Genomic DNA, 22,886 nt, shown 5'->3' with positions numbered 1-22,886 from the left:
ATACTAGCGAAATTCAAGATGAGACCTATTAACAAAGAGAACTCAAACACTTGACTCACACAGACCTGCTACAGGTACAGTTGCTCACACCTTTTTTCCTTTAAAAAATAAAATAAAATCTCACGCCCAGCTTCCTTCATTTTGCATCATTTCCCTGTTTTAAACACTTTCTGCCAAGTAATCAATCACTGTGGATTTCAACTTTTAAAACATACTGTTGAGCTATTTTAAAACTCTCGAAGTTCCTTCCTTCTGTTCTGCTAATATATATAGAACAGGAAGAAGCAATAGATTTGTGTAGCACAATAAGAATCTAAAAGATCACAGCAAGGAATGGGCTGCCTACATGAAATCAGGCAAATATTTCAGCTAGTTCAGAAAAAAGTAGTGCCTAAAGAGATTTCTTGGCTTTGCTAAACTGCTGAGGAACTGAGGCAGTTAAAGAAGAGTAGCAACATTAAAGGAGAGAATGATAATATCAGTCTTTAATGCAGAATGAAGCCATGGAACTGACCTGATTAACAAGATGAAAATTTTGCAGAAACCTGCTAAATTAATCCTGGAACTTAGTTTTCTTATCAGGTCTCGCTCAAATAATTTGTTCCCAAGGAGTACTAATAAACATTTAATTATTATGATACGTTTACCTCTGTATTCACCATGAAAAATACTGTATCCTACTGTACTATTATTATTCAGTATTTTTTGTTTTGTTTATTGAAGTTTATTAAGGTCCCGTGTACTATTCATCCTGGAATTATATTTGAAGTTATGCTCAACAAATGGAAGCTACCTGCTCCCAATTTGGTCGTCTCTTTAGTAGGGGAAGAAGAAAATTTCCAGATGAAGCCTTGGCTACGAGACACCTTAAAAAAAGGACTCATAAAAGCAGCTCAAAGCACAGGTTAGTGCTTTGGGCATTAAAGGAGAAATTTACATTGCTATATTCTCACACCTAATGATCTTTTAGCATCAATGGTCCCACTCACATGATTATTTTAGAAGTTCGAGGCTTTGCCGAATGCAGCCTACAACTTGCATTTAAATAGCTTTTATTTATATATGTTGTTATAATAAGTTATTGTATTACAAATAGCAAAAATAAGCTATTTCAAACCAAATTACTCCAGACAATCATTTCTTAAGTGTAAAATTACCTGAGGTTATTCTCTCAAAGACGACAATAGAAAGATTGCAGAGATAGGACCAAATATGTTGTCCAACTTTTAAGTTGTAACAAAACAACTCTTAGCATAGCTTAATTTGGTCAAAAGTAACTCTTTTTCTCTCCATTCTTACTTTTTAGTTAACAAAATCCTGTTACAATTGTTTATATTTTTTGAATATTTTTCTGCAAATGTAAGAAATGTACTTTATTAGTGAAACAGAAGACTTAATATTTAGAGTCAAGTTTAAACAAAAGGGCCTTGTTAATGCTTAACATTAATGTCTAACATAGCAGAAAATAAGTCAGCTCACCTTCTCCCTGGCTGTACACATGAATTACAAGAGTAGGGAAATGCATTTAAAAACAAACAAACAAAAATCAGGTCTGGAAATCTGAAAAGAAGTGGCTAATATTTAAGATGATATATCTTCTATTATCTTTGTGAAAATAGCTGCAAAATGAAATGAAAATATCAGTTCACCTCTCCCTATCTGGTCCTCATTTCAAGCCAACAACTTTTTCCTCTCCATCCCTTTGCCCCTTCCTCATGCAGACCTGCCTAGTGTAGTGATGTTGCTGATCCTATTTAGACAGTAGACATTTACTCCTGTCTGGAAACAGCACTGTAGATAAGCATATTTACATTAGAGTAAAGATGGCTGGCAGGATATGTAAAGCACACCTGCTTGGGCACAATTTCCTCTTTCCCTTGTTAAAGCCTTACATTCCTTGTATGTCTTTTAATTCTAAAAATTACAGTGTATCAAGATCTGTTTGCAGCTTATCCAATTATCTAAACAAAACTTAAATCTAGTACTTCCCATAATGTTACTTGACACACAAACCTGTCCAATTACAAAGAAATTGTCTAACAATTAAAATATTTTCAGATGCCTGGATTTTTACCAGTGCTTTACGTGTTGGAATAACAAGACACTTAGTGCAAGCAGTCCGAGATCACGCACTGGCTAGTGCTTCATCCAAAGTAAGAGTGATTGCCATAGGAATAACTTCCCTCGGAAAAATTCAGCACAGAGAAATTCTGGAGAACGCAAAGGTATTTTTCCTTTTATTCTACTTGTGAGACAGGATTGTTCAGAAGTGAACTTCACATTTACAAAATTTGGAAGTAGTAGGCAGCAAAACATCGTGCTGTCTTAAAAGTGGGATTCAAAGGGTGTTTTAGGGAAAGACCTTAGCAATGAGCACGAAGAATCGTTAGACCCTACTGCTTCCATGCCTCGTGCGTTAAACTTGGCAGCAAATCTGCAAATATCCACCAGGTGGCAGGATTGGCCATTAGCTCAGTAGCTGGCAATAGGGTGAACCTGAGGAACAGCACACATCATAGGATGCCTGAAAGCTTTTTTTCTCCTTGTTCATCTACGGCAGAATTCCAAGCTATTTCAGAAATACTGTAAAAACTGAATATCCTAGTATGAAACCGAATCGTAATTATTTCAAGTTCTCCTGGCCAGTCACTGAACTGGTGTCTAATACACAAAACCTTCTCTACATGCTGGGCCAAAAGTGCTAGCCATACAAGACTTTGTTTAGTTGGTGAGAGTTCTGGGGACTTCAGAATTCAGATCAAAGCAATTGAAGTTTGTGAGAGGGGAAAAAAAAAAAGTACACACAAAACAACAATAAAATACACACTAACAAAAAAAGTAAAAAAAAAAATCAGAAGAGTCGTTGCAAATGCCAAGTTGATGCTGAATTGACTTGGAGGTGGAAAAGGGAATTAATGACATTCTTGTCACTGCACTGTCTGTCCTAAGCAGACTATTATAACAGTAAAATGGGTGTATAGTAGTGACAACAACACTTTCTGTGTTATTTTACTTTCCTACAGAAGCTGAAAAGCAGGTAACAAACACAGCCCTTTGAACTTGCACCTAGTTCTCTCAGATAAGCTGGCAAGTACCAGCTATCAGCAGGGAGGCTGCCAGACTGTATTTGCATTTTATTGTCATTAGTTTTCTCTCTTTTCCATCCCTTTTGCCAAGGACAGGTATCAATGTGCTCTGTCAGATGAGGCTCTCCAGCTGGAAGACTTGAACCTATTTGTGTGGCTCAGAGGAAAGAATCTCATTAGGGAATTTTGTTTAGAAAAGTTCCTTTGGCAAGAGCAAACTAGTTGCTTCACCTCCCTCCCAATCTAAGTGATCAAAACACACCTGGATCTTTCCCAAACAGTAGCTACAAAATAAGTGCACCATTCTTTTTACTGCGTTAGATTTTCTCCCTCTTGACTAAAGCTCAAATTCTTTGTCAAAGAGTAGGTGGAGAGCACTCTTGACCCTCTGACTTCTGGCACTGCTTCTACCCAAGAACACCCTAGATCTTAGAAACTTTAGGACAAAAAAAGAGCTATAGACAAGGATATTGACCTAAACCCAGTTCTTCTTATAGTTGACACTAACACAAACAGCTTGTTGTACAAAATAGAGCTAAGAATTCACAGTAGCAAGGAGAAAAACAAGGCCCAATATCAGTGGGTCACTCCTTCATTTCTGTGTTACTGGCATGCATTAAAGAACCTTGAACAACTGCTTCTGCATTTTCAGTGGACACAGGAAAATCCCTGAGAGATTTTTTTTCAGTTGGTTGTTGTGTACCGGGGTCCCAATCTAAGGCCACATCTCTCTGGCAAGTAGGCTTAATGTTACACGGCAGCAGAATATAGGCACAACCTCCATCTAAACAAAACATGAAAGCAAGTAACTGCTTCAAGGTAACCTTCCCCAATGAGACAGGAGCAGGAGGGAGGCAAGAGAAATTTGTGGCACTAGCTGTCTGTAAAGGACATGCAAATTTACTACTTCCCCCCCCTCCCGGAACAGCCTCTGACATTTCTACTCTTCCCAGAGCTGCTGAGAGGGCAAGAATCCCTACCTGTACCTGCATGCTCTGTCACATTTTTAGAATGCAGCTTCCACATTAAGAATAACCATGAGACCTCACATAACCATGTAAATTAAACCAAGCTGTGTTTAAATCTATATGGATGTATAGCAGGCTGACTTATCTACTGGTCTAAGCATGGTGAAAATGTTACTGAAATGAACAGGTTTGCCCTTGTCTAAAATCGGGCACAAACATCTGAGACATTAAGGCATCACTCACAGTTATCTAGTCTCATGGCCCCAAACATTTGTGCAAGCACTTGCAGCACCTCTGCACAAATGCCTTTGTTCTAGAGATGATTCCTAATGTCAGTATATTTTGCAGAGCCTGAGAGGGGAACTTCAGGGACTTCAGCTTTCAGGCTATCACATCTAGCACCTTTCAGAAGAAACAAATACTCCTTCCTTTTCATAGAGGCTATTCAAGTGTCTGAAAAGTGGTGCTCTATGTCATGGCACAGATAACATGAAAAAGGGAGATGAAGCACATAGAAATGCAGACTGTTCTTTGTAGAAAAATGCTCACATCTCTCCTATCTCTAGGATGAAAGCCTTGTACATTACCAGTCAGATGATAATGTCCAAGGCCCACTGTATTCACTGGACCACAACCATTCCCATTTTATTTTGGTGGATCACGTAACACCAGAGGATCCAGACAGAACGACTGAACTACGGCTCACCTTGGAAAAGCACATTTCAGAACAGCGCACTGGGTATGGTGGTAAGTAGACTATACAAGCATCCTATAGCTTGAATAATAGCGACATTACAGGGATACATGTGGGTCCCTCGCCTTATCAAAGGCAACTCCAGTTCTCAGTTTACCATCTACATAGGCAAGATCAAGTAAACACAGTTGTCATTGTGTAAGAGGCAGAACTAAGCTGACTTAAGTTGAAAAAAAAATGCTCTTTGAACCAAAAATCCTGACATTTATTGCATCTCCTTAAACATAGCTCAAAGCTGACCTTCAAAGCATCTCTCAAATTGCCTCGAAACACAACAGATGGAAAATAAATCCAGGTTTAAGTGCCCTAACCAGTGGCTCTAAGAGATGGATGTTCATTGTTGTATACTTTTATCCCCTCTCACACTGAGTCTTGAATTGCTCCCACTCTGGAAGAAAAGACTTGCCAAAGCCTTCTGAAAATTTTTAAGCCATATTTGTTTCAGGATAACATTTTATCCTGGGTGAACAGCATAGCATCTAATATCCCTCTAAACCAACGTGAGCTTTGTTTACAATGAGAACTGAGCATGGGGTAGGCCTCCTGTTGCGATTTATGGAAATAATTCAGTTGTAGTCCTAATACAATTACTTTCACCTTTCCTTTGTTTCTATAATACCTGCAGTGCTAGCACAGCTAAAACACAGGAGAAAGAGCTCACTTATTCACATTTTCATGCTTCACTGGAGTATTCAATTACATACGCTACAGTATGGTTGCACAGATATATCTGAGAGCAGGAATGCACCCAATGTTTATGCTGTGACTCAGTTGGGAAAGACCACAGGTGGACTCTAATGGTAGGCAGAGGTTGCAGTGCTGACAATTGGAAAATAGCCTCTTTCTGCTTGCAAACCAAGCTGATCAAACAAATCTCTGAGGAACAATTTTCTGTCCAAAAATTCTGATTCATTTGACAAATATTTCACTGGAGCATACTGAGTTCAGTGAGATCTTCTATAAAGAAAGCAACTATAGTTCATTTAAGTTCAGCAAACCCATTTAACCTTACTGAACTAAAATACTTCAATAAGGTGGCACAGAATTTCCCTATTAAAATATCTACAAATTATACAAAGGAATTTTTTGGTATTTTGAACATTTTTTTCAAATAAGTACCTTCCCCAATATAACATCAGAATTCCCTACTACCACACACAAAAGTGTAAATTTCACCTAAATCTATGCTAAATGAAGAAGATTCAAAACCAGAAATGTTTTCCAATGATTCTGTAGTCATAGGGGTCAGTTTTCAAACTAGAATAGCACCTTAAAGAGGTATGGCACTACTATGCCATTCACTAAAACAAGTCAAGTTACCTGCCAATCATGGCTAAACTACAGCTCAGTTCTCCTTTATCTCTGTATTCATCCCACATCAGATGCAACAAGTAGTAGAGACTGGGAGACCTACAAAGGGAAACAACAAAAAACTGTTTGAACCAAATACCTTTTTATCTTCCAACTATAAGAGGCATTAATCTCATGACGCTGCTGGCTCTCTTAGGCCAATCTACAGTCATCTTCAGAATTCTGAGTTCAGTGTTTACAGTATAAACCATTTAGAAAAAAGTGGATACCTGTGGGAGAATGGATGAACAGGGATGCCTTCACCATTTCTTCCCCTGCAGCCATAAAATAAGTTAAATATTTGATAGGCGTTTCTTTTAAATATAGCACTACTCTAAAAATAAAAGATTATAATATTGATAGTGACCACATTAGACTGTACTGAATGATGTTTAGGCTCTTTAATCAGAGTGATAAAGAGTATATAGGGTAAACAAACATCTTAAATCAACAGTGCTGTGATGTACAGAAGTGCCAATATCCACATTTTGCAGCTGAGGCACACAGAGGTGTGAAGAGACTGAATTACTTGCCAGGAATCACACAAACGTTTATGGTAAATGTGCCTCGGTCCTGAATCTTAGACTAAGGCCCTGTCTGGCCATAGGGTTATTTTCTTCCTTTGCCACTTGCTTCTGCAGTTGCCTGCAGTTTCAAGTTTTGCTAGGTACTGAAACAGGACATAATAGAAGTACTTTTAAAGTGAACAGCAGAAAAGCAATAGTTTTTGTGATAGCTGTTAACACTTGTTTATTTTTGTTTTCTTCTTTAAACCATCTATTTCACAGGAACAGGCAGCATTGAGATTCCTGTGCTTTGCTTACTGGTAAATGGAGGACCAAGCACACTTGAGGTAATAAGCTGTTTGTAATTTAAGAAAAAAAAAAAAAGGTAATAAATACTAAATAATTACTGGAAAAATGGTTGGATGAGAAATACATGTATTGGCACTTTACATGAAGTAAAGATTGAGATCTATACATCATTTAAGAACAGAATTCCATTAATGTTAAAATTAACCATATTTGCTTGGAAGAAATATTTCACTTTGAAAAGGTGCTGGCAAATCAGTAAGGCTTCTACTGCTAGCTAGTACAGTGCAAAGAAAAAAATTCAAAACCAGAACAAAACCTCAGAAGTCAGCTTCAAATTTAGTAGAGTAGAAATACTGTGCTATTGCTTGAGATGACATCCGAAAGGATTAATCATTCAGCAAGAGAGGGAACTGTCACAGAACCCCGTGGAAACGCAAGGCCAGGTTTTCTAGATATTCCTCTTTCAAATGATAGTGTCCTACTTCCCCTGAGCAAAAATACCTTGTACGATAGAAGACTGGAGAGTTGCCTGCTAACGTTCCCATATCCTGTTTAGCAAAGAATCAGTTATGATTTTTTTTGAGCACTTCCACAACTTCCAGAACATGTTGACTAGGAGATCTATAGTATCTATTTTACTTTTTCTGATATTTTATTTTAGTACTTGGTAGCAGTCAATATCAGCATGGCTTTTTTTTTCTTTTTTTTTTTTTTGATAATACTCTCAGCTGAAGACAAATACCCTACTGTACCTTTAAAGAGAGAAAATTTTCAGAATGTATAGCTAGGTTTAGCAGCCAGAAAAGCCTGCTGAGAATTCCTGTACAGCACTCCTCTTGCACTTGACCATTCTGAACTACGAACAGCTATAGGGAAGGAGTGGAGAGAGGGGAGGGGAAAAACAAGAAACAGACAACCAGTCATGAACAAAGACATTTTATGCATTGCCTGTCCAAATCTGGATGCTTAGCTACTCAGCACGTGTCATGGAAAGCACTATAATCAGGGACTTAGAACACGGAAAATCTGCCACAAAGTCAAAAAAATCCCAATAGTCCAGAGGAATCTGGACTGACTCCAGAATGAATAGGTACATATTTATTTCTAGTTTGCAAGGAATCTTTCTTCTTTGAGTAACATTTTCTTTGCATGTATGAATTCTAAAAATGTACTTTTTAAACTACAGAGGATTTGCATCGGTTTGGAAAATTCTGCTCCCTGGCTTATCTTAGCAGGGTCTGGAGGTACAGCTGACATCTTAGCTGCATTCATGAATGAGCCACAGCTTATTGTGCCAGAAGCTGTTGAAAAGCAATTTAAGGAGAAATTCCCTGCAGAAAGCTTCTTGTGGAAGGACATTCTCCAGTGGACAGCAACAGTGAGCTCATGTTTGATAATTGCATGCAGTATTTGATAATTACATGCATCATGTTCACAAGCTCTCTTCTACCATTCCTAGCTTCAGTACTCCTTTCAGTGTAGTTTGAAAACACACTCCCCCAAAGTTTTGGATACTCCATTGCTCTCTTGCTAATGCCATATACCTCTCTAACACTAAAATCAAGGTGTCAGTTGATCATACAAGCTACTTTGTCCTAGTGACTCAGCTGAAGACCAAAGCCTCTGTTCTTTCTCAGTTATTTCCTCAAGTAACAACCAGCACCCAAGAATGCCAGAGTCCTTCTGGAGGACATGAAGCATTATTTATCCTCCACAGCTGTGGAGCTCGTGCAGCTGTGAAAGAAGCAACCTAATTCATGATCTACAGCTGTTAAGTGGAAAACCTAATTGTGGGCATGCATGAATAAATTAACAAGAACAAAGAGTGTTTAGAAGTTACCCTATATATTGTTGGTTATTTGTATTCTTCTTAAAAAAAGACAGACAAAACAGATCCATAGATTGTCTTTATTCTTTGTCTTGAGGCACACTCACTGGACTTAAACCACTATGGCTAAATGTTTAAGAAACAAAAAAACACTTTGACATTGTCTTCATGTGAAGATTGAAGAACACTGTATGCCTCTGAGACAAATGGAGGCATTTGCCACACAACCTCACCCACTACTTATTCTTTGCAGTCCTCACTGTAATCCTTAGCTTTGAAGGTCCACATGCTACTTCCATTAGGGAGAACTTTGTCAGATCACTAAGAAAATGAGATGGACGGGCATCAAGAAGCAGCATTGCCAGGTTATCCAAAAGTCCTGGTGCAGCTGCACTATGAGAAACAAAACTCGAAGAGTCAGAAGGAGAGTACTGTATGTGTCACATTCAATGACTTTTACTCAAAGAAGCTTTAGAGACCATGCTTTGAAATAAACAATTCTGAGAGGAGAATTTGAATGTCAGAGCAGAAAAAGGTAAAGCAGAATTAGTGATCACAGCATGACTATGAATCAAATAGGAATGGGAGTTAAAGATCTTCTAGTTAAAGCACTGCCCTGATTCTCAGGGTCTCCAAGTTCTACTCCTCCTATCGTGCTATGCAATGCTGGGAAAGACAATAACTCCCTCCTTGCCTCAGGACCTATTTATATGGAAAGCTAATAATGTTCATCTTCTTGCCAAACCTCAGCTTTGCATTTAGAATGCATGTTCTTTGGGAAAAGCTGTACATGTGGTCTACACTGGGCTCTTAGACATTAGTGTTTAGACAGTGGTTTAAATGATTTCTGTTTCAACTCCCAATAGATTCAAAACATTATTTCACACCAACATCTTCTAACTCTGCACAACTTTGAGCAAGACGATTCAGAACTAGACACAGTCATTTTAAAAGCTTTAGTAAAAGGTAAGAACAATAATTGTAATACTTTGTCATTTGACCTCACTGTGCCATAAATATATTTTATTCTTGTCCAGAGCAAGTTCGGTTGGCTGTTCCATAAGATTTCATTTCTAATGAAGAGTTGTTCTGCTTGCTTATTGACAAAGTAACTGGCAGCTTTTGAATCTAGCATTAAACTAGCGTTTGCTTTTTAATCTCATGCTATTGTATAGTATTATTTTAATTAGTCCTTTATTTCACAGCTTGCTTCTCTTAGTAGTAGAGGCAGTAGAAGAACTGATATATACTGTAACAGTTATTCCATTTACAAACCATTAACAAAACCCAACACACACAACAGAAAACACAATCAGACCTGAACTACCTTAGTTCCAGAAACAACCAAGTACAACCAAGTTGTTCTATAAAAAACCTTCACTGTCTGTTCTGAAATACATTACTTGCTCTGCCAGCCCTTTTAATTTGTGTTAGACTAGCCTAACTTTAGCATTACAGAAAAAAGACATTCTATTCCTCATGTGCTAATTAAAACAAGACAAAAACAATAGCCTCACCCTCCCCGCTTTCTGCGGATCAGGGTCTTTCTTAAAATACTAATTTAATTTGATGTTTTAAGAGAATTTAGCCACTAAAATATTCAAAAAATGAGGTTTTAGATTAATATTTCTTAAATGAGGAGAAAAAACACCTGTGAAGGGTTCCTGGTTTAGTGACCTACAAATCTGTGATAACTGAATGATAGCTGATTTTGCCAATCAAATTACCAATACTATATTGAATTAAATGTAACTAGTGTAAAGTACTGAATTTATTTGCCTTTCTTATTTGTTCCAGCCTGTAAAAGCCACAGTCAGGAGGCCCAGGAATATTTGGATGAACTAAAGTTGGCAGTGGCCTGGAACAGAGTGGACATAGCTAAAAGTGAAATATTCAATGGTGATGTGGAATGGAAGGTACAAGGTTTTATTGCATTAGAGGCCAATCGGCGTGTAACCTAAAGGGTGTGGGACACGAACATACTGACAAGAAAGGCCTCAGTTTTCATCACTACCTGCATTCCTCACTAAGAGATTAGGCAGCCATAGCATCCTTGTTTAAGATGTCTTTCTGGTTCCCATCCTGCCCCCCAAATGATAATGGGGGAAGACAGGTGAATAATTCAGTGGTTGTGTTCTTTTTCTTGAGCCTTTGAGGATCAAGAACCCTTTACCCCCACACCTCTTTCTGTACAGACCTTTAAGCACGCAAACCACTGTTTCTAACTGCTACATAAATACCCAGTGCAGTGGGTACCTGAACATCATCACAAGTCCTACAGCTTGCTACTTGTGCTAGTGTTTTAATATTAATGTTTACATAGACATTTTCTACATAGTTCTATCCCTCTTTCTCATCATACCTACAACTGACCTGTTGTAAGGCACAATGTATGTGTCCTAACAGTAAGTTTTACCTCCTTTCCTTATTCATCCATGAATATCTCTAAACCCACTGTTTTTCTTCCTTTTTTACCCCCCCATTCCTCGTCCTTCAATCAATCTAGTCCTGTGACCTGGAGGAAGTGATGATGGATGCTCTGATCAATGACAAACCAGAATTTGTCAAGTTATTTATTGACAATGGGGCCAACATATCCGAATTCCTGACATACAGTCGTCTGCAGAGACTCTACTGTTCCATTTCTCAGAAGTGTCTCCTCTACAAACTTCTACTGAAGAAACATGAGGAAAGCAAAGTGACCTTGGCAGGGCTCACAGGTCAGCAGCAGCAGGAGTCCTACCCACTCTTCACTCTCAGTGAAGTTTCTAGAGTTCTCAAGGATTTTCTCCATGATGCATGCAAAGGTTTCTACCAAGATCTCAGACACGGAGGCAAGAAGAAATCTGTGAGTAACAACTTTCCATCATAAATCTGATCCTCTGCAATTTAGAATTTTAAAAGTTTTGGCCATTTCTTGGCTTCAGGGATGGGACAAGGAAGGAAATGGAAGAAAACGTTGGTTTCTTTTTTTTTTTTTTTTTTTAGCTCATTAATCTTACAGCTAAAAATGGTCTAGTTTTTTAAATTTCAAAATTGGAAAGAAAGGGATTTCTAAGATAAACATGTTGCAATTCCTCTTTCTCCCCCTCTGCCATGCAGGGTTTTACTCAAAATGTTACTGTACCTTGAACTAGAGTTAAAATATTCAGTCCAAGGTCTGCGCTCACACTGTTTTTTTAAGTTAAACCTTGAAAATGGTAACCTCTGTAAGCAAAACTATTTATGCATTTATACTATATAGAAGCAGAACCTAATATTCAATAATGTGCAGAGCATGATGGTTGCCTTTAGGTCATTATAATCTTATTGAGTGACATAACACAGCAAGAAATGATAACAGTTGTTTGAAGTAATACATGAAAAAGATTAGCATAGACAGATAGATAGCTGTGAAAAAGGATAGCATAGTACCACTGTGGAATGTCTGCATTTTTGCAATACATTTTTTTTGCATTTTGAATGAAACTCAGAAATACCAAAGTTCTTGCAAAGCACTGGAAACCATGCATCCAAATTGATTTCCAGAGAAGTACAGGGAAACTTGTTAAAGATCAGAGTTCTAGAGTAATATAGTAATTAAAACTTTTGATATTTGCAAAGTTCTAGTTTAATCTCAGAACTCTTTAAACTCCAAAATAAATTGTCATTTGAGACATAACTTCAATCATTTTTGCTTTACTAAATCTTACCTGAATTAATCAGTAATACAAAAAACTATCCAAGTTTAAATCTAGGCAGGTTTTCCCTGTGCACAAGAACAGAATATGGGGTAACACCTTACAGAAATAAAAGTTTGCCACTGCAGTCTCACTTACCTTTGCAGAATTTGGCAGTAACTGACATAAAAACAACTGATGCAAATAAGACCCAAGTCAGATACAAGATCACACTGCCCCCCTTAAAAGCTTCTTTCCATGGTTGTGGAAAGCAGCCCAATCCCAATAACATTGACAATACTAAGAGCATCCCTGTAGTGGGATACCAGTGTGCTCCTACTAAATTGTTCTAGATTTCAATGCAATTTAGTATACTAAATAACTCCCTACAGACAAAAAAAAAAAAAAAAAAAAAAAAAAAAAAAAAGAGGGGGTGGACCAAACCATTAATTTGAAGAAAACACCAAAGTTTAAGTGATTTCAAAAATATCCTTGCATAAAGTTGTTTTAGAAAAAAGCCACACACCACTCTGGCTGCTTCTAATTAACGCGATTGATATTGATATATAGATATTTTTAAAATACACTTTAAATTCAGGACTTGACCTAAGTTGCCATACTTTCTCTGGAGAGTTTTTTTTTTTAATCAAGCATTAAAGGAACAAGCACCATTCCACTTAAAATAATCCCTGCATGAGGAAGAGGTTTCTCAAAGGAAAGACTAAAAAGAGAGCTCTATTCTTGTCATGTACAGGGCCTTGGTGTGACTTATTCCTGTTTAAATAAAATGCTTTTTGTTCCCTTTTCTCTGAAACCACATCCTCTGTGGCAGTTAAGCAGAATCTGATATAACCGTAGGCCAGCTCAGATTAGTTAATCACAGGTCTGTCTTGTATGATATTACACACCAGAGGTGAAACCCTGGCCTTAATAAAGTCAATGAGAGCTTTGCCATTGACTTCAGTGGAGTCATGGTTTCATCCAGAACATTCTCACACATATTGAATTATATCAGGGACACAAGGGTCCTTTGATTCAGTACAGAATGAACTAATTACCTCAGACCCACAGGAGAAAGAAAAAAAAAGAAAAATCAAAAGACTATGAAGTGGCTGGCAAGGCCAGGGGCTGCTTAGATCATGCCATTTGCACGGAATGAAATTGCAAAACAGGTTTTAATTTCTGAAAACCATATTTCAGGATAAAACAAATACAAGGCAATTACCTGAGCCCTTGGACATGAACCAGAAAAGTAAAAATCCTTGGAGGGATTTGTTTGTATGGGCAGTACTTCAAAACCGGCACAAGATGGCAAAGTATTTCTGGGCTATGGTAAGCATCACGCTATAGCTCCTTCAGGTGAGGTATTGTCATATTTCATGTATATGAGATGGTTTTTTGCTCTGCCTTGCAGCTCAGATGATAGATAGGTTTGCTTCTGAAATACTGGATGCACATTTATAGCACCTTTCATCTCAGCATGTCTCATGCCAGCAGGGGCCAGGGGGCCTGACAGAGGTAGAACAGAACAGCAGCAGGTGTAAATCAGTGCAGCCTGAAACTGCTGATTAACTTCAGCTGCAGAGCTGACCCTTGTCTTCCTTGCTGCTGATGACTCACCACTCAGTCTCAGATTTTGTTCCTTCTACAAGAGGTCAATTGTTTGTGCTTTAGCGGGAGGACAGTGCGATTGAGCATCTTCAGCTTATTTGCTGGATACATAGGGAACAACAGCATCACAGTCCCAGGGACTGAGCTTCAAACCGGCATAATTGGCTCCTGTTTTGCACCCTTCCACAGCTGAGGCCATCTCACACATCTGCAGTACCACAGTTTCTGTTTCTTCCCCCTCCTGCTCCAGAGGCCAGACACAGCTCCATCTGCAAGCATCCAGCTAGCTGCATCTGGCCCAAAGGGGTCACGTGAAGGGAGATAAACCAGAGCACAGCTCTTCAACCAGTGAGTGTGTGCATGCAGACACATCTGCGCCTTGAAGGACTTTGTGTTTGTGGAGCCCTGTTACCAGAAAGCACATTTCTCTGCTGTGTGTTACTGTTGTGTCTCTACCAGCTGTGCTCCCTCCTTTCCCATACGTCCTTATGCAGGGTCTCAGCACAGCCATGCTCTAGAAAACTGAGCAGCATGAGAGTGTTTTGTTCTATTTCCATAACCCATTCTTCTCTTCTAGGTCCTCAACTGCTACCCCAAATCAGGCCCCCTAAGGTCAAACATACCCAGGTGTCACCAGCCTCATAAGGCACAAGAACTACTAACGCATGGTTTTTGACTCTCAAATATTATCAAAACTGCAATTTCTGTAGACAGTTTAAACTTTCAAGTCTGTCTTTTAGGGAAGGCTCTTCCAAGGGAAGCCATGCATGAATTTGTTATTCATTAGTGAAGCATCCCCAATTGAGCATTTCAGACTGGTAACACCTCTCCATTTTACAGGGTCAGGAGGGTGTAGCTTCAGCTCTGGCAGCCTGTAAGATCCTTAGGGAGATGTCCCACCTGGAGACAAAGACAGAAGTAGCACGTATAATGAAAGAAGCGAAGTATGAGCAGCTCGCTGTTGGTAAGTAAAGGCAGCTATTTAACAGCATCAACAGTTTCCAGAGGCCACTCTGGAAGACAAGCAAGTAGGGGGTAAAAAAACAACAACAAATAACACACACACCAAAACCCTTAAGAAGTTGTAAAAAGCCAACTGTCATGAGTAATTTAACAGACTTGCAACACAGCCAGTCCCAAGTGTTCAAATACCACAGAAGGAGGACTAAAACTCCAGATTCTCATTCTGGAAAAATCAGTGTTCTAAGGCTGACCCCTGGGATGCATGGAAGAAGTATCTCCCTTGCTGCATATTGGTATTTTAAGTGTTTGACCTTACTACAAGGTGTATTACAATGACAGGTAAGATAGAATAACCAGAACACTTCCAGGCTCATAGCAGTCTCGTTGCCCTGCAACATCAACCTCACTCTGTATGGGCCACATAATAGAGCACCAAATTTGAAGGGATATCTTCTCTGCTAAAAATAATTTGAGATTACCTCACCCAAAAGTGGGCTAACTCAACTGCTGAAGTCCGAGCAAGGTTCAGGTTGGCTTAAGAGCTGACAAGCCTCCCCACCCTACAGCAGCCAGCATTCAGGCATCCACAGCACTGGAATGCCAAGCCCTCTCTCCTCAGCTTGGTTTAAAAACAGATATTTGCAGATGAGATTCTCTGCTGTTCTGACATCACCCCAATTTGTACCTGAAGGTAATACTGCTGTGAACAGAGGGCTTTAGAGTACAGTTCATGTAAAAATCCAGAAACTCTTTGCCCTTCGAACTAGCACATCATGCTCCTGAAGCCTCATGCAGACACTGATACATTATTTATACACAGACCACATTTCATGCTCCTTTTACAGGGCCATTACTATTTTTAAAAACTACAGCACTCATATAATCACAGGACTCCAACAATTTAGTCATGGAATTAGAGGGCCTAATCCAATACACAGCAGTCTGTTCCTTGGCTTTCGTAAACATGAGATCAGGTCCTCAATTTCCGTTTCTGGCCCAGATAATACTGTCAATATTATGTAGAGCAAACATTCTTTAAGAATGATAAATACCATACTAACTGCAAAAGAAGTCTGCATATCAGCGTAATTTAAGTGAACTCGATCCTTTCCCCAGCCCTTGCAGTGTAACAACAAGGTGTAGGCTAGCCTAGGAAAAGTGCTGAGATAATCAAGTGAATTAGAATGAGAGACAAAAAGTCAGATTTTGTCTAACGAGAAAACCTTGACTTTCTGTACTATTTATCTGAGTTTCTGAGCTCCAGAACAAGCTTCTCTTGAAATAGATCTATGCCACAACACACTATCAAGTCTAATACTACTTTATGTCAAATATCTATGTCTCAAACAAAGCATTCATTGGCTACGAGTCAAACATGAGCTACTCCTTTTGTTTAGTCTATTCAGGGGAAAGGGAGTAGTGTAGCAACTCATCCTTCAAAGTGTAGGAGGATCTCCTCTGGGATTTGCTTTGGCTCAGTGCTGCCTAAAGCTCCACACAAGGCAGCTACAGATGAGCGATTATAAGACACACTGATGTTTCTAAGACATGTCTGTGATACTGAGAAGGAAATACTTTTCCATAGGAGATCAAAAAACAAAAACAGAGCACCCCAGAGCTGAGAAGGAAGTATGCAGATGGAAAGAAGTGAGGAAGTTCTGAGATTTACTTCATACCATCCTGCAAACAGTGGGAATTTTAAAATTACAATTCCAGTATTTTTTTTTCCTACCAAAGCAAATCCATTACATCTGGCCTCTTCGGAGTTATTCCTGTGTCCAGGATTGTTCCTCTCTCCCACCCACCTCATCTTAGCTCTTGGGCTTTTTAACTATTGCAGCCTTGCAGAACTCTTTAGTGCAACAGACGCACCTGGCAGATGTTGCACACTCCATATATCACCCTCTTGCCTCACATTCATTTTTTGTTTTTAAATGACGAGATCTGTTTGTCTACATTTCCTTCATCTGGCAGAACTGTTCAGTGAATGCTACCGCAACAGCGAGGAGAGAGCATTTGCTCTGTTGGTAAGAAAAAATCAGTACTGGAGCAAAACCACCTGCCTTCAACTGGCTACAGAAGCAGATGCAAAGTCTTTCTTTGCACATGATGGTGTCCAGGTAAGTCCTACAGACACCTCCCCTACCACCAGGGCCTTTAGGCATGATGTTGGTCACAAAAGAGAATAGTACAACAACCAAATGGCCCCATGAAACATGTTCAGATCAGAGACATTCTTTGGAGAGAGAACTCTTCACTCTCCCTGGCACTGGATGAAGAGGATGTCATGCTACATATCTGGCAAAGCAACACTGTTGTCCCTTTTATCCAGTTAGCCTCCAGACCAATGCACTGAAGACACTGTTTAGCCCTCATTCATCCGGTACTTTTTCCTCTATTGCTCAGAGAAAACCATCAGGAAAGCACTTAAAATCTGCCTGAGGCACAATGAAGCTGCTCAAGGACATGAGGTAGCTCCTTAACAGAACTTGTTCAGATTCAGAGAAGCTCACTGATAAAAGTTAAATCAAATTACTGTTCAGTTTCACCCCCACAACCTGAGTTCTATCCACATACACAAAACTAAATTAAGAGTGATGGTGCTTTTAGCTCCCAGTGGCTGACTTTCACTTCCTCAGCAGTACAGATGTTCTTTTATTGCACTTGAATTACAGTTCTTTCCACTGTTCTCTCATAACTCTTGGCATACTAAAAAACAACTGCAGAAGGACATGCAAAGTACCCATATGCTCTGAAGGTGTGCCTACTCTTAAGGTCTTCAGAGCATTGACTAACCTTTGCTTGTCTTAGGAGCCACAGAACGTAGATGCACTTACATTTTTATGATGCCAAAGCCATCTCTTGTTTTCTTGCATTTCAGGCCTTCCTGACAAAAATATGGTGGGGTGACATGTCTACAAGCACACAGATCCTGAAATTAATCTGTGGATTCTGGTGTCCTTTCCTAATCTACACAAATTTAATAGCATTCAGGTAAAAACAAGTATTTGAATGCAAGAGAAAAGTAAAGGAAGTCATGAAAAAAAAATCCAAACTGAAAATTTCTTATGGATAAATACAGTAATATCGCCTCAGAAGGTTAACAAAAGGAGTGCACCACTCTTGACCAAATTAGTTTGCTATGGGACTGAGTGATTTGTATGTACTGGGCTAGTGCTGTGTTTATTCTAATACATCAAAAGCCAATATCAATTTCACCTAGATCACTTTTTGTACAGTCCACAGAAAAGCCTGTTGGGATTCTGTCAGTTCCACTTGAATGTTCAGCATATACAGTAACGCGTAGCATATAGAGGATATCTCCAGATATAGCACTATTTCTAGATGTGAGGATGCCTGGTTCAAACCTCAGTATCTTAGCAGTAAAAACAACCATCACAAAGCAGAACTAGCAGCCACAAGCCTTGGGAACCAAAAGTCAAGCTTAAAACCACAGGACTCATATGAAACCAATTAAGACTTTCTAATTTAACATCTTGGGAGATCTTTGTAGTATTCTGCAGGCACAGCTTTGGAGGTCATAGTTATGAGCTTTTTGTCACAGCGAAGAGTCTAGGATCTTAGGCTTTCTTCAAAGAAAAAATAAAATCACCAAAGGAAACCAAGCAAAACAGAAAAGAAAAAAGTAGCCATGATGTTCAGACACAGTCATAAGAATCTAAGAACTGAAACTTTGGGAAAACCTCCAAGTATTGTGAGAATCAGAGATAGAAATCATCAGAACTGACATTACGGAATGACCTGCTATTAAGAAATACATATGCTTAACTGTTAAACTACTTATACAGAAAGAGGAAAGCTTGTTTGCCATTCCTGACCTAAGACTTCCATTCTGCTAGTGTCTCTAAAGATTTTTTTTTTTTCCTATGAATAGTGGTTATCAGCTTCACAAATCCAAGTAATTTAATGTGAAACATTGGCCAAGTTTTCATAGAAGGGCTTAAATTATAGAATGGCTAGGGCTGGAAGGAACCTTGAAAAATCACCTAGTTCTAACCCCCCTGCCACAGTTAGGGATGCCACCCACTAGATCAGGCTGCCCAACAATTCTTATTCAAAGGAAGCCTTTCCAAATTTGTTCTGTTGAGGACATTTCTCCTTTCCCTGGAAATGCAAGAGTTGACACACATACCCCAATGCTTCCTGGCATTTCCTGTCTTAAGTGCTAGTGAGAGCATCCAGGAATGGATGTGAGAGCATGGGGGTACTGTCTTCTAGGACTGATTGAGGTGTCTATTTCTGCTCAAATTCTTTCCTAATTATTTTGAGGAAACTGAGCATCTTGCTCTGTTTGTTTTGGAACACGTGTTGATTATCATTTCTCCTTTGAATCTTGTGGCTGACTTCAGCTTTCAAATACAAAGAAATTGCAGAGCTAAGGTTTATGCATATCTGATAGCTTTTCTGCAGAGCAAGTCCCAAATAAGTATATGCAAACAGTTCTGTAGGAATGCCAGTTTGGTAGCGAAGAATTGCTAACCACTGTCTTTTAACTAATGAGTTTGTTTCCTTACAGTGAGGAAAAACAGTCAAAGAAAGAACCAGAGCCACCTAGAGAGCTGGACAGTTCAGATACAGAAAAGACTTTGTTTCTTTCTAAGGAAGAATATAGGTAAGTTTAAAACCATCGGTTAACACAATTTTTATGACTACAAAAACAGGACACTTCTTGTGATTAGTGACCAGCTAATGATCCTAAGGAGCAGCTGAACAGCCAAGAAAGTCATTATTCCTCAAAAAGTGCTGCTCCCTCTGATTGCTGTTGTTGTTACTCTGTAAAAGGAATACAGAATATAAACGGGATATAGCACCATATCTAAGGAGACAACTTTATACCTCATGAGCAGGCCATTTTTACAGAACAAAGTATCTGGTCAATACCTGGGGAATCAGAAGGCATTTCCTGAGATTCCCTTCAGCCAGCAATAGCTGAAGTACATCAGATTTAGGAACTACAATCCCCATTAAGACTACTGAGTTCAGCAGAACAAAGGTTCTCAGCTAACTCTTGCATAACTCTAATGCATCACTGCATACTTTCCTACAAAGGCGGCAACAGAAATACTTGCAAACAGCAGTACCTGGGAATTTACGTAGTCAGCTTCACGCTATACTAGTCCTCTTCATTTATATTTAAAGAAAAAACAAAACTGGCCCTGAGGAACCTGAACTAAAAAAATGGACTTATGTTCTAGAGAAAGCATTACAGAAATGGGGAACTAAGCACAAAGATTTTGGCAGTTGGTCATGGGCTCTCACACAGCCACAATTCAGAACTTCTGATCCCCACCCTATCCTTCAACCTCCTTAGCAAAACCTGGAAGGCCATAAGGACTTAAGTCAGGACAGGAGAACTTTTGATTAATACACAGTTCACTTAATAGCTAACAGAAGCTAAATATCTGCTTATATTTAACATGTGCTTTTCAGTTGTTTGAAGAAAGCTTCAGAAATATGTGGACATTGTTACCAATGAAACACAGTCCACAGTATGTAGTGCTGGACCAAGTCAGAATGAGCCTCTGTTTTTAGCTCTGGCATTTAACTGCTGGTATATTGAAGAAAACCATGACTTTTTGCTTCCTCTCTAACCTGCAAAATAGGTGTAAAAACGTCTGCCTCTTGAGGACTATTTGTAAGTAATGTCATAAAGTCCTTTCATATCCTGAGTGAGGCATGGTTTATGACTCTTGGTCATTATGTTGTGCGTTCCAATTGCTATTATCTTAGAGATTTAATTTAACAAAGGGACTCTCTCCCTCCCAGAGTTGTTTCAGCATCTGAGCATCTTACAGTAAAGCTGCAATTATCTGTTTATGATATTAGCCTGTTACCATGGGAATGTCTCTTACAAGCAAGAGGTAGGGTAGAATCAGGCACGCAGAAAAGACTGGAGATGAGAAACTTTTCCTTATAACGAGTATATTTAATAATTAGCAAGAATGTCAGGGGAAATTAAAGACTACTGAAGAGTCATTGTTTGCCTTTTTTTTTAGGGGGGGGGGGAGGGAGAGGAGTGGGAGGGGTGGAGAGCATACTCTAGCATGCACATCCTTTATTAGGAATCATTCCTCTCAGAATCAGAAAACTAAAGGATCCAATAAAATCACTAACTTACAGAGGTGAGCAATTTATTTGGAAACAAAACCTCATGCTAAGATCAGATCAGATTGCTGCCAAACACAAGGAACTCGCATTTTCTGCACAGGATAATTTCCATTGCCAGTAGATAACACTTCATATTTGAAAACACTGCAAAAACAACAGTAGATGTACAGGTCAAATTTCCCTTTGGTTACCAAAATACACGTGCAACTCCACAAGAGTCAAAGCCTACCTTTATGAATAATTTATGAGCTCAGCTTTTTTTTTTTTTTTTTTTTTTTTTTTTTACTGAAAGGCTTCTTTGGTGATCCTTTTGCAATTTGATTTAATCATCGGGGCAAGATGCCAGTGTGCACAGTTACGTAAACTGCAGTATTCCTTCAGTAGCTCTCGTAGACTCCATCAAGGGTAGTCAAGAAACACATTTAGCGTGATTCAGCACTTTTGAGTCTAGGTCAAAAAGAATAATCATCTCAAGTAGCCACAGCAATGACAACTTCTGCATGTGACCGTTACAAAAAACTTTTATGACCAAAATAAGATCTGACTTGCAAACTTACACTAGCTATTTGCTTTTCTTACCTATCGTTTTGGATGATGAAGACCAACTAGCAAAATTCTCCTTCTTCCTGAGAATTTGCACAATGTTCATACTACATGTAGTATGCATCTTTGTTTTTCAAAGCCTTCTCTTTGATTTCTGCTATGGTAACATGATTGCTCTGATTTCCACAGCTTTCCTCCTTCCTCTACCAGCATCTGCCTGTTACTGTCTTAAAAGAAGCTTTATATAGAATAATACTGAGTCTATTCCCATGAACTTATTTTAGGAAATTGTCACCAAGCCTATATTCTTTTTGTTTTGCAGAGGAAATGGTAAATTAGAAAAGCAGAACCCTTCTGAAAACACAGCGTGGGCAACATTCTTGTTTACTCGGTGGAAAAAATTCTGGAGTGCCCCTGTAACTGTATTTATGGGAAATGTTATAATGTACTTTGCTTTCCTGTTTCTGTTTACTTATGTCCTTTTACTGGATTTTAAACCACCTCCACCTGAGGGTCCATCTGTTAAAGAAATTATACTTTACTTCTGGGTTTTTACCCTGGTCTTAGAAGAAATCCGACAGGTCAGTAACATTCAACATCACAGCAGCAATGCAATAAACCTTGAGATAATATTTTGAATAGATTTATAAACCGCATGAACTGTGCAAACTTGAAGATTTCAACTCTCATGTGCAGGTTTGCACAGAAAAGAAATACAAATCTTACCTTATTCAAAACACTCCACCTCTCCCTCCCAAAGCACCTTTTCCCTGCACCTTATAAGCCTGTAGCTCCACCTTTGTTTTTCTAGCTTGCTCCAGCTGTAGCCAATAGCCAAGTGGGCTGCTAAGACTCAGGCGTCCTTCACTTCATGAAGTATCTGTCTGTTTTCAGTCCCCAGAACTAGGACTTCCCACCACAGTTAACATAAATTGGAAGTTACAGGCTGCACTTGGAAGTGCAGCAGATACATCGACAACATAATCAAAGATTTCTACCCTGCTGGGGACTGTTTAAAAAAAAAAAAAAAAAAAAGATTTAATGAATTCAGATTACTTCTGTTTGTTTGAAAATATTTATACATTCAAAACATTAGCAGATCTTTTTTTGTTTTGCTTTTCCTGATTAAGAAAACATAGAGACTTCACTAATCCCCCAATTATTGTTCTTGGAATATCTT

The 22,886-nt window shown here is 38.8% G+C and overlaps 2 protein-coding genes across 5 annotated transcripts in view; one reads left to right on the top strand and one right to left on the bottom strand.

The window, feature by feature from the left end:
* KCNQ1 (potassium voltage-gated channel subfamily Q member 1) overlaps positions 1-22,886 on the bottom strand; it is a 408,405-nt gene that overhangs the window by 367,053 nt on the left and 18,466 nt on the right. The window contains exon 1 of one of the 3 annotated variants that reach the window (XM_027458507.3): positions 22,433-22,495. The exons of 1 other annotated variant lie outside the window; for it this stretch is intronic. Coding sequence is in view for 1 of the 2 variants with exons in the window: in XM_072038534.1 (XP_071894635.1) it covers positions 6,129-6,139 (11 nt within the window). In the remaining variant the exon portion in view is untranslated. Of the gene's footprint in view, positions 1-6,128; positions 6,170-22,432; positions 22,496-22,886 lie in introns of those variants that run through there. One more of the 3 variants, XM_072038534.1, reaches the window with a different exon arrangement.
* TRPM5 (transient receptor potential cation channel subfamily M member 5) overlaps positions 1-22,886 on the top strand; it is a 53,143-nt gene that overhangs the window by 13,601 nt on the left and 16,656 nt on the right. For both annotated transcript variants that reach the window (XM_005019759.6, XM_013099790.5), the window contains exons 4-17: positions 724-904; positions 2,059-2,225; positions 4,621-4,801; positions 6,947-7,011; positions 8,160-8,351; positions 9,668-9,767; positions 10,599-10,717; positions 11,308-11,649; positions 13,661-13,792; positions 14,912-15,035; positions 17,009-17,154; positions 17,916-18,028; positions 19,572-19,667; positions 22,029-22,287. In XM_005019759.6, the coding sequence (XP_005019816.1) occupies positions 724-904; positions 2,059-2,225; positions 4,621-4,801; positions 6,947-7,011; positions 8,160-8,351; positions 9,668-9,767; positions 10,599-10,717; positions 11,308-11,649; positions 13,661-13,792; positions 14,912-15,035; positions 17,009-17,154; positions 17,916-18,028; positions 19,572-19,667; positions 22,029-22,287 (2,217 nt within the window). The remainder of the gene's footprint in view (positions 1-723; positions 905-2,058; positions 2,226-4,620; positions 4,802-6,946; positions 7,012-8,159; positions 8,352-9,667; positions 9,768-10,598; positions 10,718-11,307; positions 11,650-13,660; positions 13,793-14,911; positions 15,036-17,008; positions 17,155-17,915; positions 18,029-19,571; positions 19,668-22,028; positions 22,288-22,886) is intronic.

Source organism: Anas platyrhynchos, chromosome 5 (genome assembly GCF_047663525.1).
Source record: "Anas platyrhynchos isolate ZD024472 breed Pekin duck chromosome 5, IASCAAS_PekinDuck_T2T, whole genome shotgun sequence".
NCBI classification, from domain to species: Eukaryota; Metazoa; Chordata; class Aves; order Anseriformes; family Anatidae; genus Anas; species Anas platyrhynchos.
Note: the sequence above shows the minus strand (reverse complement) of the source record. Positions and strands in the feature narration are given on the sequence as shown.